The sequence below is a fragment of the Salvelinus sp. IW2-2015 genome, linkage group LG4q.1:29, assembly GCF_002910315.2.
Source record: "Salvelinus sp. IW2-2015 linkage group LG4q.1:29, ASM291031v2, whole genome shotgun sequence".
Classification (NCBI taxonomy): Eukaryota; Metazoa; Chordata; class Actinopteri; order Salmoniformes; family Salmonidae; genus Salvelinus; species Salvelinus sp. IW2-2015.
Genome location: NC_036842.1, coordinates 850739 through 866083, shown reverse-complemented (window position 1 = coordinate 866083; position 15345 = coordinate 850739). Strand labels below are relative to the sequence as shown.

At 39.0% G+C, this 15345-nt stretch overlaps 1 protein-coding gene across 1 annotated transcript in view; it reads right to left on the bottom strand.

Annotated features, from left to right (window-relative positions):
- The window catches only part of LOC111961214 (calmodulin-regulated spectrin-associated protein 1-B-like), a 117247-nt gene that overhangs the window by 88166 nt on the left and 13736 nt on the right, over nt 1-15345 (bottom strand). Inside the window, 1 exon segment of the mRNA XM_023983297.2 lies at nt 11687-11949. Coding sequence (XP_023839065.2) covers nt 11687-11949 — 263 coding nt within the window.

Genomic DNA, 15345 nt, shown 5'->3' with positions numbered 1-15345 from the left:
TTACCAACATCAATTCTGATCAAGCATGTATAGCCTAGTTTTATCTAGACAATACATGCGTTTATAATAAAAAAAATAAGACAACTAGGTGTACCAAATTGCTTGACCAGTGCAAGAGGTCAGTACAAACAAAAAAAATATGAATCTTCAAATGCATAGCTAGCTGGCTTTACTTTTGTAAGTGTTGTGAGTGAGTAACGTGACACACCTCAGAATGTGAAGATGATCTTGGTTGATTTGGCATATGGATTTGTTAAGGCTAACGTTGTCCCACTATAGTAGATACTACCTAGCCATAGTTACAGAGTAATACATCCCAATTATCCTACAAATACATGGCTGTACAACACAAGTGTACCGGCCAGATGAGACAGTTGAAGTCGGAATTTTACATTCACTTAGGTTGGAGTTATTTAAACAGTTTTTTCAACCACTCCACAAATTTCTTGTTAACAAACTATCGTTTTGGCAAGTCGGTTAGGACATCTACTTTGTGCATGACACAAGTAATTTTTTCAACAATTGTTTACAGACAGATTATTTCACATATATTTCACTGTATCACAATTCCAGTGGGTCAGAAGATTACATACACTAAATTGACAGTGCCTTTATTAAACAGCTTAGAAAATTCCAGAAAATGTCATGGCTTTAGAAGCTTCTGATAGGCTAATTGACATAATTTGAGTCAATTGTAGGTGTACCTGTGGATGTATTTCAAGGCCTACCATCAAACTCAGTGCCTCTTTGCTTGACATCATGGGAAAATCTAAATAAATCAGCCAAGACCTCAGAAAAAACATTGTAGACCTCCACAAGTCTGGTTCATTCTTGGGAGCAATTTCCAAATGCCTGAAGGTACCACATTCATCTGTACAAACAGTTGTACGCAAGTATAAACACCATGGGACCACACAGCCGTCATACCGCTCAGGAAGGAGACGCGTTCTGTCTCCTAGAGATTAACGTACTTTGGTGCGAAAAGTGAAAATCAATCCCAGAACAACAGCAAAGGACCTTGTGAAGATGCTGGAGGAAGTATCTATATCCACAGTAAACCGAGTCCTATATCGACATAATCTGAAAGGTCGCTGAGCAAGGAAGAAGCCACTGCTCCAAAACCGCCATAAAAAAGTCAGACTACGGTTTGCAACTGCACATGGGGACAAAGATCGTACTTTTTMGAGAAATGTCCTCTGGTCTGATGAAACAAAAATATAACTATTTGGCCATAATGACCATCGTTATGTTTGGAGGAAAAGGGGGATGCTTGCAAGCCGAAGAACACCATCCCAACCGTGAAGTACGGGGGTGGCAACATGTTGTAGGGGTGTTTTGAAGCCTCGTTTTTGCTTTCAGGACAATTATATTTGATTGAAAATAAAAAAGTTTTGCTCTCGACAAAAAGACACAAATGTACCTCCATACACTTGGTCATCTGGGCTGGCCTCTCACATTTGACTCGTGAGCACAAAGTATTCAATGAATTATAAATTCCTTTTAACAATCAGTTTTCAAAACACAACAAATCTTTCAACATGTACCTGACAAGACCCGACTACTGGTCAAGCTTGGTGTGTTGCTTGGTGTGTCTACAGTCCAATGTATTAATGTGTGATCCCGAGGACCTCTCCGAGTGTATAAAAAAGTTGGTGTTTGCAGAATACTCACTGAGTATAAGGCTTTTATGTTCTTCTCTAACTTCAGGCTATAGTCAAGTCATCCAAAAGCAAGAGCGTTTCCTGGTCCATCTCCTCCGCAGCAAAACAAAGGGTAAAAGGGAAAGGGGGTACCTAATCAGTTGCACAAATGAATGCATTAAACATGTTTTTCCACCTTGCTGGCTCTGGAATTCGAACTAGCAACCAAACAGTTACTGGCCCTTGACCTCTGCATTTAAGTACAGAAATAAAGAAATGTTAGAAACATAGCTAGCTAACTAGACGAACTTGGCTACATCAAATTTAAGGTAAACTCTAACGTTAGCTAGCTAACTGAATTTGCAACCATCCTTTTCAACTTCACAAGTCTGACTAAAGCTGCCCCTGTCAGAAATCATTGAAAACCAGTACAGTAACACTAGCTAACTCAAAAATCACCATGCAAGCATTAGATAAGCCTACCAAATAGCTTGGTTAAATTAAGCCAGATGGAGAATAAGTCAAAGCTAGCTATGATAACTTAGCTAGCCAGCTAACGTTAGCTAACAAGTGAAACAGTGTCCGAGACAGTCCAGAAGAAGTGTCAGACTTAGCTAGCTACCGTTACAGACACTGACATAGTTAGCTAGGTCGACAAATAACATACATTTTGTTATATTCCACGACAACACTTCAGTAAACTAGAATACTCGCGAGCATGGTCGCTGGCTTGCAAACGTTACCACAGCTAGAAATATTAGCACAGGATATGGCTAGCTAGCTAACGATTGTGAGCTAACTAATGCACAAGCTAACATTAGCTAACATAGCTAGCTACCTAATTATGATAGGACAACCTATTTAACCTGAATGACCATCAAATTCATAATTCACAACATTTGTTACTTACTGTTTCCACTGTTTTCAGTCAGCCAAAGCAACCTTAGTCTGTCAAAAATAATGTTAGCCGTTTTCCACTCATCAGTCACATTATTCTGGTGTACTTCACACGTTGGTGGGTGGAGAATTAACCCACTGGCTGGGTCAAATAGTCATAGCCCAACCTTAATAGCCCAGCACCAACAACCCAACCTTGCTGTACTTACAGAAAACCCAATGCCTTCAACCCAGCAATTGGGTCATCCAAACAACCCAACATTTTTTTGAGTGTAATTTACATCTTAAAGCCATGCATGCAAGAAGCCTTGACCTGTCTGGTGAACACATATATCTCTGTTCTCAGTTTGATTGAAGGCCTAAACCTTTATTTTTGTAACTGATTGCTTCTAGAAAGAGAGAAGGAACAACATGATCAAGACGAGCTAGATACTAGTTTTTATTTATTTAACTAGGCAAGTCAGTTAAGAACAAATTCTTATTTACAATGATGGTCTACCGGTGAACAGTGGGTTAACTGCCTTGTTCAGGGGCAGAAGGAGAGATTTTTACCTTGTCAGCTCAGGGATTCGACTCAGCAACCTTTCGGTTACTGGCCCAACGCTCTAACCACTAGGCTACCTGCAGCCCCAGTTTAAAGCAATGAAAGATCTAATTGTTACAAAGAATGAATGTATGGGCTACATTTATGAGAATTAATATTTGCATTTACTTACCTTATCAATCTTGAAAACGATACACTAATTTATCACTCAAAAACAGTTATGAGTGAGTGCAACACAAACATATTTCCAGGGTGTTGATGCATCCTCCTCCCAATACAGCCTCTCCCAACCCCACGGGTAGGACAAGGGTATCAATCTTCAAAAGTTAGGTTTTGCTTTGATGTCAAATCAACTCATATTGTTGCTAGCTAGCTGCCTTAGCTGTTGTGCTAGGTAACATGCTATTGAACTGTGATACTAGCATATTGAAATGCATATTGGTACCAAAAGACAGCAACGTATTCACCAAAAAATGTGTTTAGGCAAATCATTAGTTAGCTAGCTAACGGTAGCTACCTTGACATGAATTGTGCAAATATATAATAGCTAACATTAGCTAGCTAAGCGTTAGCCAGTCAATCAGATTTAAACTGGTATCAACAAAATGTGTTTCACTCTATCCCATAAAACATGACATTGCTAACTAGACATCATTTAGCTCATAACATGTTAAAGTTTAATAACTTAGACACTCACCGGACAACTTTGGTAGATACTGTAGCTAGCTAGATAGCTTGCTTTCCATTTTCCAACATCATCAACGGTTACTGGTCTTGGAACTCATGTGCTCACCAGAAACTAGGGATGCACGATACATCGGTGAACATATCGGAATGTCTAGCTTAACACCGATGTCAAAGCTACCGTGCATACCTATATAACGCAGGTACATGACGTAATGACGCCACGTAAAATGATGCGCTACACGATGCAACACAGCATTCATAGCCTAGCCCACACAATGTCTGCTGTGTGGATCGAGAAGTCAACAAGTCGAACAGTTATTTGAAAGAGTAAGAACATTTCAGCGAGACAACTCAAAGGCGAAATCCATTAAAACCAGTTATGGACAGGGGGCAGTGTTTCCACTTTGAACGAATTGCGTACCCAAACGGAATTTCCTCCTACTCTGCCCCAGAAGGTAATACATGCATATTATTATTACTATTGTATAGAAAACACTCTGAAGTTTCTAAAACTGTTTGAATTATGTCTGTAAGTAGAACAGAACTCATTTGGCAGACAAAAACCTGAGAAGACTTCCACACAGGAAGTGAGAACTCGATTTTCAAAACAGTGCCAAATGATACCCATTCTAGTTATGGAAAAGCAAACACTTCCTAGGGCTTCCACTAGATGTCACCATCTTTAGATTTTAGTTATATGATTCTACTATAAAGGAGGGGCTCATAGGAGCTATTTTAGTGAGTGGTCGTCAGAAATCTGTCTCGTTTTGCGCGCGAGCGAGAGAGAGTGCTCTCGTTCCAATGCTCTTTCTTCAGACAATGAAATTCTCCGGTTGGATCCTTATTGATGATTAATGTAAAACACATACTAAATATGGATTGCAAACATCATTTGACCTGTTTCTACGACCTGTAACGGAACTTTTGGAGTTTTTGTCTGGAGGGATTGCTCGTGCGTCATGAAAATGGATTCGTGGGCTGAACATGCTAACAACAAGTGGCTAAATGATGGGCTTTATGGAACTTTTCAGTCATTTCTGTCGAACTGGGAATCCTGGGAGTGCCTTCTGATGAAGTTATTCGAAGGTAAGTGCATATTTATAGTGTTTTTGTAGCTTCTGTTGACGCCAAAATGGCGACTATTTATTTGGCTGGATTGTGCTCTGAGCGCCGTTCTCAGATAATTATTTTTCCGTAAAGTATATTTTGAAATCTGACACAGCGGTTGCATAGAGGATAAGTTTATCTTTAATTTTGTGAATGACACTTCCATCTTTTATCAATGTTTATTATGAGTATTTCTGCAAAATCACCGGATGTTTTGGAATCAAAACATTACTGCACGTAACGCGCCAATGTAAACTGAGATTTGTTTTAATATATATATGCACATTATCGAACAAAACACACAATACATGTATAACATGATGTCCTATGACTGTCATCTGATGAAGATAATCGAAGGTTAGTGATTAATTTTAACTATATTGCTGCTTTTTCTAACTCCTATTGTTGGCTGAAAAAATGGCTGTGTGTGTTTTTGACTTGGCTCTGACCTAACATAATCATATGTTGTGCTTTCACTGTAAATAATTTTTTTAATCGGACACCATGGGTAGATTAACAAGATGTTTATCTTTCATTTGCTGTATTGGACTTGTTAATGTGTGAAAGTTAAATATTTCTAAAAATATATTTTTGAATTTCGCGCGCTGCCTTTTCAGTGGAATGTTGTGGGTGTTCCGCTAGCGGAACCCCGGGGCTAGAAAGGTTATAGCCAAGATAATGGAATTCATTGCCCTTGACAATCAACCGTTCTCTGTCGTGGGTGATGTTGGCTTTCGCCGACTGATCGAGCACCGGTACACACTACCAAGTGCGGTAATTTTCAGATGTTGCCCTATCGGAGTTCCACAGTAATAGCGTCTCTGCTATTAGCTTCAAAACATACATATTATGGAACGCCGTTTGGGTCTTTGTGAGTCAAAAAAGATACAGTTGCACTGTCAAAGCTGAACAAAAAAGTCTACAAACAATCAAACCCCGGACACAAACGATGTGTTTACAATACCTCGTTGGTAATAAAGCATAATTTGTTCTGGGGTATATAGCTTTAGCTTGGTACCTAGCTAGCACCAATACAACCAGCCTGAAAACAATGAACAGTAGAAACTGCAGTCATTTTCATTATTCTTAGCAAGGATTTAGGAATCCTTGTGACTAAGTATTAGCTAGGTTGCCACTTGTTGTTCGCCTATGGAAATTGAACTTTAGTTCATGAAAATAAATAGCTAGCCAGCTACTTAACCCTGTTGCCCAAAGCTAACGTTATAAGCAGCTGGCTAGTGATTTTCCACCATCATTTGCAAATAAATTCATAAAAAATCCTACAATGTGATTTTCTGGATTTTTTTGCTCATTTTGTCTGTCATAGTTGAAGTGTACCTATGATGAAAATTACAGGCCTCTCTCATCTTTTTAAGTGGGAGAACTTGCACAATTGGTGGCTGACTAAATACTTTTTTGCCCCACTGTATATAGCTACTGAAACAGATTGTCGTTTTGCTATGTTTTTTGGGCAAGAACATTGTTTGCATTCATGAGCTAGCTAGCTTTGTTTTATGACCAGCACTGTAGGTGCGCGAGACAACTTTACCAGCATCATAGTATACATATCAATAAATCGGTGTGACATATGAAATACGAGTGAGTGTAATCAATGTGTAATAACTACGTAAACAATTAATGAACGTGAACGTGTTAAATTATTATGTGACGTGCAGTCATATTCAGGTCCTGATTGGTCAACAAGCTTATTTGACACGCAAAGACCCAAACGGCGTTCCATATAAATCCTGGTTGAGAATGAACAAATGAACAACGAAACAGCACAGCAAGTAAGTGAAAGAAATAGGTTTTGATTATGTTTTACTGGTAAGGGGGACATGAATGTCAACAAAATAACTTTTTGGTTGGTGTGTTTGTGTAACCTTTATTTAACTAGGCAAGTCAGTTAAGAACAAATTCTTATTTACAATGATGGCCCGGACGACGCTGGGCCAATTGTGCGCTGCCCTATGGGACTCCCAAACACGGCCGGATGTGATACAGTCTAAATTCGAACCAGGGACTGTTGTTATACCTCTTGCACTGAGATGCAGTGCCTTAGACCACTGCATCCATGTGTGTGCGTTACCTATTTAACTGCACTAGAATGCTTAAAAGGCCGCAAACATTTTAATTATCGGTTTCGTTTTTTGGCAAGGACAATATCGGATATCGGTATCGGTCAAAAATGTCATATCGGTGCATCACTACCAGAAACGGCTTCTGGTAAACTGTTTGCCACGAGTGGCAATAAATGTTGCGGTCACAGGTTTGCCACAGATCAAATAGAATCTTGAGAGAATTGTCTGGCAGAAAAAAAAGTACTAAAAAAAGATACCTCCTTCCTCTATGTCAACAAAACGAAGGAGCTGTGATCGTGGACTTCAGGAAACAACCGAGAGAGCACCCCCCAATCCGCAGTGGAGAAAATGTATGAACTTGTATGTTTTCAGTGTTGCCCAATTGAGACCAAGGTCTCATTCCAAATGGTACCCTGAGTACAACAATTCTCACAACAGGAAGAACATTTACATTACAATTAAAACAAAAATACAAATAACCACAAGACAACCTCAACACCACAATTTCAACAAATAAAACACTACCATCAATCAAAACTGCAATTAATTAATTCAACGCCAGAGTCCTAAACTGCCCTAGTGGCACCAGGGAATCAAGACGCAAGGAATTTTGTAGGTTATTCCAACAATGCGGGGCACTAAAATTAAAGGAGGATTCACCTAAATTGGTCGAGACCAGAGGGACCTCAATAGTTAACCAATCCTGTGAACGGGTTTGGAAGTGCATTATTTTATACGTTAGCAATGAAATTAGGCAAGTTGGAAGCTTATGTAGTAGAAGTTTTAAACCTGCATTTAGTCTTGCCCGCATTAAGTAAAAATGTTAAATCAACCAGGGCTTTCTGTAAGTTAACAATGTCAGATTGCAGCTCTAACATAGCCTGGTCAACCGTTAGGGCAACGGCATACACAAGTGTCATCTGCATACAGATGAATATTACAAGTTTTAACAAATAGACCAATATTATTTATATAAATATTAAAGAGAACTGGTCCAAGTACCGACCCCTGCGGTACACCTTTTGTAATATCCAGGAAACACCAGAGATCACACATTGAGTCCTGTCTGACAATTGTCAAACCACTTGCAAGAACCCTGATCCAGGCCTATTTCAGTTAACCATTGAATAAGAACGTGATGGTACAGTAAATTGTATTAAAGGCCTTGGAAAGGTCTATAAACAAGGTAGCACAATGATTTTTATGATCCAAGCAATTTAACAAATCTAAAATAAGCGGAGCAGCTGAAGCTGTGCTATGTCCAGGTCTAAAACCGGATTGGTGCACATTAAAAATAGAGTGAGAAGTTAAACTATTTAGCTGAAAGTTGTTCATGGATTCTAAAACTTTGGAAAGGCAAGATCATTTGGAAATTGGACGGTAGTTATCTAAGTCATAAGGATCTCCTCCTTTATGTAAGGGGAGGACATTGGCTGCTTTCCAGATCGTAGGGATAACACCAAAAACAATTGGTTCTGCAATAAGTGGGGCAGAGAGCTCCAGTATGAAGGGAACAACCGAATCAGTCCCTATGTTGTGGTTTTTTAACATCAATCCTTAGCAAAGTACTTAGTACATCATAGACATCAAAGGGTTGAAATTAAAATAAAGTATGTCAGTCTGTTAATCATCATTCTCTACAATCTGTTTAGGTGACTAAAGGACTAAAGGATTTTTCAATTTTCAGAGATGATCCTTCTAAACAGGTGGCCAGCTGAAGCAAAATGGTTATTAAAACTTCTTAAGGCTAGGGGGCAGTATTTGACGTACAGATGAAAAACGTGCCCAGAGTAAACTGCCTGCTACTCAGGCGCAGAAGCTAGGATATGCATATAATAGATTTGGATAGAAAACACTCTAGAGTTTCTAAAACTGTTAAAATTATGTCTGTGAGTATAAAATAACTTATTTGGCAGGCGAAACCCAGAGGACAAACCATCCAGGATTTTTTTTGTTGAGGTGACAGTGTTTTCAATGGGTTTTCTATGTGTATCTAGATTTATACGGCACTTGCTTGCAGTTCCTATCGCTTCCACTGGATGTCAACAGTCTTTAGAAATTGGTTGATGTTTTTCTTTAGAGAAATTAAGTACGGCAGTTCAGAACGAGGGTCCAGCCTAGTGCACTCTAATGTTTTGATAGGCGCTCCAGGTCATGCGCTTCACGTTGTTTTTATCCGGTATTGAACACTGTTTATCCCGTCTTAAATGTTATTTTATTTCCGTAAAAAAATACCTAAAGTTGTGTTAGGAAAGTTGTTTCAAATGTTTGGACAGCATTTACAGGTAACTTATTAGATATTTTGTAGTCATGCTGGGCAAGATGGAACCGGTGTTTATCTGAATCAAACGCGCCAAATAAATTGACATTTTGGAGATGTAACGACGGAATTAATGTAACAAAAGGACAATTTCTGATGTTTATGGGACATACTGGAGTGCCAACAGAAGAAGTTCTTCAAAGGTAAGGCATGAATTAATCGTTATTTCTGACTTTTGTGTTGAGCCTGGCGTGTTGAAATCTGATTTTCATGTGTTGGTATGCTGGGCGCAGTCCTAAGATAATCGCATGGTTTGCTTTCTCCGTAAAGCATTTTTGAAATCTGACACGGTGGCTAGATTAATGAGAAGTTAAGCTTTAATTTGGTGTGTTGCACTTCTGAATGTAAGAAAGTTCAATATTTCTAATATTTATTTATTTTATTTGGCGCTCTGCCATTTCACCGGATGATGTCAAATCGATCCCGTTAACGGGAGTTGAGCCCAAAGAAGTTAACCTCTTGACGTTATGGGTCAGATTTTTATTTTATTTTATTATTATTTATTTTTTTAATAAATAACGTTCCAAAGGTAAACGGACTATTTCTCAGGTCCAGATCGTAGAATATGCATATAATTTACAGATTAGGATAGAAAACACTGCAAAGTTTCCAAAACTGTCAAAATATTGTCTGTGAGTATAACAAAACTGATTCTGCTGGCAAAAACCTGAGAAAATCTAACCCGGAAGTTATTTAAAAAAAAAAATTATCTGTGTTTCCTGGCCCGTCTTTCTTCCATTTAAAGGGGTATCAACCAGATTCCTTTTCCAATGGCTTCCTCAGGCTGTAACCAGGTTTTAGACATAGTTTCAGACTTTTATTTTGAAAAATTAGCGAGATTTTTCAAAACTAGTCAGGTGATTAGTTCCTGCGCGCGAGAGGGGTAGCTCTCCATTTTCTTTCTCTCTTTTATTGAATAGGTTACGGTCCGGTTGAAATATTATCGATTATGTTTGTTAAAAACAACCTGAGGATTGATTATAAAAAACATTTGACATGTTTCTATGAACATTACGGATACTTTTTGGAATTTTCATCGAACGGAACGAGGCTTTGGTTTTCTGAACATAACGCGCAACCCAAATGGCGTTGTTTTGTTATAAAAGTAATATTTATCAAACAAAAAGAACATTTATTGTGTAACTGGGAGTCTCGTGAGTGCAAAGATCCGAAGATTATGAAAGGTAAGCGATTGATTTTATTGCTTTTCTGACTTTCGTGACCATGCTAATTTGGGGCTAGCTGTTGTAGCATTGATTGATACACTCACAAAAGCTTGGATTGCTTTCGCTGCAAAGCATATTTWKAAAATCTGACACGATAGGTGGATTAACAACAAACTAAGCTGTGTTTTGGTATATTTCACTTGTGATTGCATGATTATAAATATTTGTAATAATATTTTTGAATCTGATACGTTTGGGAATTTTCTTCTGCCTTTCAGGACCGGACCGAGGCTGTAGTTTTCTGAACATAATGCGCAACCCAAATGGCGTTTTTTTGTTATAAAAGTAATATTTATCGAACAAAAAMAACATTTATTGTGTAACTGGGAGTCTCGTGAGTGCAAACATCRGAAGATTATCAAAGGTAAGCGATTAATTTTATTGCTTTTCTGACTTTCGTGACCATGCTAATTTGGGGCTAGCTGTTGTAGCATTGATTGATACACTCACAAAAGCTTGGATTMCTTTCGCTGCAAAGCATATTTWKAAAATCTGACACGATAGGTGGATTAACAACAAACTAAGCTGTGTTTTGGTATATTTCACTTGTGATTGCATGATTATAAATATTTTTAGTAATATTTTGCGCCCTACAATTCAGCGGTTGTTTAGGAAATTTATCCCGCTAAAGGGATCCGTAGCGCAGAGAAGTTAAGAGGTAACTTTTGGCATTTCATTTTCCCGTTGTACCGAAACCGAACCATGACTCAAAAACCGCAATACGTACCAAACCCGGGTTTCACCCCTAAAGTATAGTAGAACAAAAACACACGTACACGATGTGTTACAATTCTTACTAACACACACAGTGCTGGTGGCTGTGCTGCTAATTTGGCCAGAAGCAGGGTCAAGACAGATAGATGGCCTTCCTGTCCCAATTGTTCCCCTACTGCTGACAGGATTTACAATACTGTCACTGTAGCACCACATTTACTGTTGTAAAAACCACCAGGCATAGCTGCTGCGTTCTTGATATTCCCTATTTGGTATACAAACCAACATTTTATTAGGGTTACTTCATTTGAATCAATAAAACTGTGGGGGAGATAAATGAAACAACTCCAAAAGCCAGACTCAAATATGGACGCAGACATACCCTCCCACATCAAGCTTTCCCAGTCCTTAACTTCAAACCCATAAACCCCAACTACAACTCTCTATCCAGCCCAGTACGTTCTACTCACCATCTTGATGGGGCTACAGTCCAGGTCACCGTCGGAGACTGGGTTGTTGTCGCTCTCCAGGACGTAGATGCCTTTCCGGGAGAGGGCCTGGATGACAGACAGGTGGGACTGCAGCGCTGAGGCCTGCTCGCCCTTCAGGATGAGGCCGCAGACACGGCAGTACAGCTCCCCGGACAGCAGCAGTCTGATGACGGGCGGCTTGATGTGCTCCTGCTCATACTGGTCCGTGTAGAAGGGGTCACATAGATCTTCTGGGATGTGGTCTGGAGGAGGGAGGGATGCAGAGGAAGGTGGAGAGAGAGAAAAAGACATACATTTACATTTACATTTAAGTCATTTAGCAGACGCTCTTATCCAGAGCGACTTACAAATTGGTGCATTCACCTTATGATATCCAGTGGAACAACCACTGACAATACAGTCAAGTTAAATTAAAATAGTTGTTAGATATAGTTGGAAGATTAAATATATTTGGCTAAGGTGTATGTTAACTCAGTTTTTCACAATTCCTGACATTTCACTCTATTAAAAATACCCTGTCTTAGGTCAGTTAGGATCACCACTTTATTTTAAGAATGTGAAATGTCAGAAAAATAGGAGAGAGAATGATTTATTTCAGCTTTGATTTCTTTCATCACATTCCCAGTGGGTCAGAAGTTTACATACACTCAATTAGTATTTAGTAGCATTGCCTTTACATTGTTTAACTTGGATCAAACGTTTCAGGTAGCCTTCCACAAGCTTCCCACAATAAGTTGGGTGAATTTTGTTCCATTCCTCCTGACAGAGCTGGTGTAACTGAGTCAGGTTTGTAGGCCTCCTTGCTCGCACATGCTTTTTCAGTTCTGCCCACACATTTTCTATAGGATTGAGGTCAGGGCTTTGTGATGGCCACTCCAATACCTTGACTTTCTTGTCCAAAAGACATTTTTCCACAACTTTGGAAGAATGCTTGGGGTCATTCTCCATTTGGAAGACCCATTTGCGACCAAGCTTTAACTTCCTGACTGATGTCTTGAGATGTTGCTTCAAAATATCCACATAATTCCCCTTCCTCATGAAGCCATCTATTTTGTGAAGTGCACCAGTCCCTCTTGCAGCAAAGCACCCCCACAACATGATGTTGCCACCCCCGTGCTTCATGGTTGGGATGGTGTTCTACGGCTTGCAAGCCTCCCTCTTTTTCCTCCAAACATAACGATGGTCATTATGGCCAAACAGTTTTATTTTTGTTTCATCAAGCCAGAGGACATCTTTGTCGATCTTTGCCTCCATTTGCAGTTGCAAACCGTAGTCTGGCTTTTTAATGGCGGTTTTGGAGCAGTGGCCTCTTCCTTGCTGAGCGACCTTTCAGGTTATGTCGATATAGGACTTGTTTTACTGTGGATTTTGATACTTTTGTACCTGTTTCCTCCAGCATCTTCACAAGGTCCTTTGCTGTTGTTCTGGGATTGATTTGCACTTTTCGCACCAAAGTACCTTAATCTCTAAGAGACAGAACACGTCTCCTTCCTGAGCAGGATGACGGCTGTGTGGTCCCATGGTGTTTATACTTGTGTACTACTGTTTGTACAGATGAACGTGGTACCTTCAGGCATTTGGAAATTGCTCCAAAGGATGAACCAGACTTGTGGAGGTCTACAATGTTTTTTCTGAGGTCTTGGCTGATTTCATTGATTTTCCCATGATGTCAAGCAAAGAGGCACTGAGTTTGAAGGTAGGCCTTGAAATACATCCACAGGTACACCTCCAATTGACTAAAATGTTGTTAATTAGCCTATCAGAAGTTTCTAAAGCCATGACATAATTTTCTGGAATTTTACAAACTGTTTAAAGGCACAGTCAACTTTGTGTATGTAAACTTCTGACCCACTGGAATTGTGATACAGTGAAGTATAAGTGAAATAATCTATCTGTAAACAATTGTTGGAAAAATTACTTGTGTCATGCACAAAGCAGATGTCCTAAACGACATGTCAAAACTATAGTTTGTTAACAAGAAATTTGTGGAGTGGTTGAAAAGCTAGTTTTAATGACTCCAATCTAAGTGTATGTAAAATTCCTTGCCCTCTTGCTCAGTTATGCACTGGGGCCTCCCACTCCTCTTTCTATTCTGGTTAGAGCCAATTTGCTCTGTTCTGTTTGTACGAGATCTTCAGTTTCTTGGCAATTTCTCGCACTTAATAGCCTTAATTTCTCAGAACAAGAATAGACTGACAGGTTTCAGAAGAAAGTACTTTGTTTCCGGCTATTTTGAGCCTGTAATCGAACCCACAAATGCTGATGCTCCAGATACTCAACTACTCTAAAGAAGGCCCGTTTTATTGCTTCTTTAATCAGAACAACAGTTTTCAGCTGTGCTAACATAATTGCAAAGTCTTTTCTAATGATCAATTAGCCTTTTAAAATGATAAACTTGGATTAGTTTACACAATGTGCCATTGGAACACAGGAGTGATGGTTGCTGATAAATGTAGATACTCCATTAAAAATCAGCCATTTCCAGCTACAATAGTCCTTTACAACATTAACAATGTCTACACTGTATTTCTGATCAATTTGATGTTATTTTAAATGGACAAAATATTAGCTTTTCTTTCAAAAACAACGACATTTCTAAGTGACCCCAAACTTTTGAACGGTAATGTATATCTATATAAATACATACACACACACACACACACACACACACTGCTCAAAAATATAAAGTGAACACTAAAATAACACATCCTAGATCTGAATGAATGAAATATTCTTATTAAATACTTTTTTCTTTACATAGTTGAATGTGCTGACAACAAAATCACACAAAAATTATCAATGGAAATCAAATTTATCAACCCATGGAGGTCTGGATTTGGAGTCACACTCAAAATTAAAGTGGAAAACCACACTACAGGATATACGACAATTACTTGTTGATATTAACCTGCACTAGGGCAATTGGTCGCGCGTTTATCTAGAAGTCACACACACTTACCCTTCGCTCTGGCCCTGCTTTCGCACTTTCCTAACACTCCGAAGCCGACAGTACACATGGTTAGCGAGATGTTATGTATGTGACCAATAATTTGATTTGATTTGATATGGAGAAAAAGAAGTCCAATAAGCTCTGGGTTGAATCGTGCTGAGCAGATTGGCGAGTCGGAAAGATTAGCTGTGCCGCGTGCAGAGAGCGCTTAGCTGACGACTACTAGCGTAGTCTACTGCTAGTGCTGTAGCTGGCTAGCTTCTTTTGGGGGTTCCGGTTCTAAAGTAAAAAATGCAGATCCATACGAATTTGCGTGAGGCGGGTTACAGGAGGTATGTTAAAGTTAAAGAAAAATATAAAAAATATGTGCGAAGAAAAATATTTAAAATATATATATAAAGATATACAGTGGGGAGAGAAGTATTTACATTTACATTTAAGTCATTTAGCAGACGTCTTATCCAGAGCGACTTACAAATTGGTGCATTCATTATGACATCCAGTGGAACATCATTTATAAGAATACCTAGGATAAGGATAAGAGTGATCTCTCCCACTCTTTCTGACCTCCTACACTTGTGATATACAATCCATGCACAATCCATTCCACATATTATACCCCCCCCCCCCCTTAAAAGATTTTTAGATGCACTATTGTAAAAGTGGCTGTTCTCACTGGATGTCATAA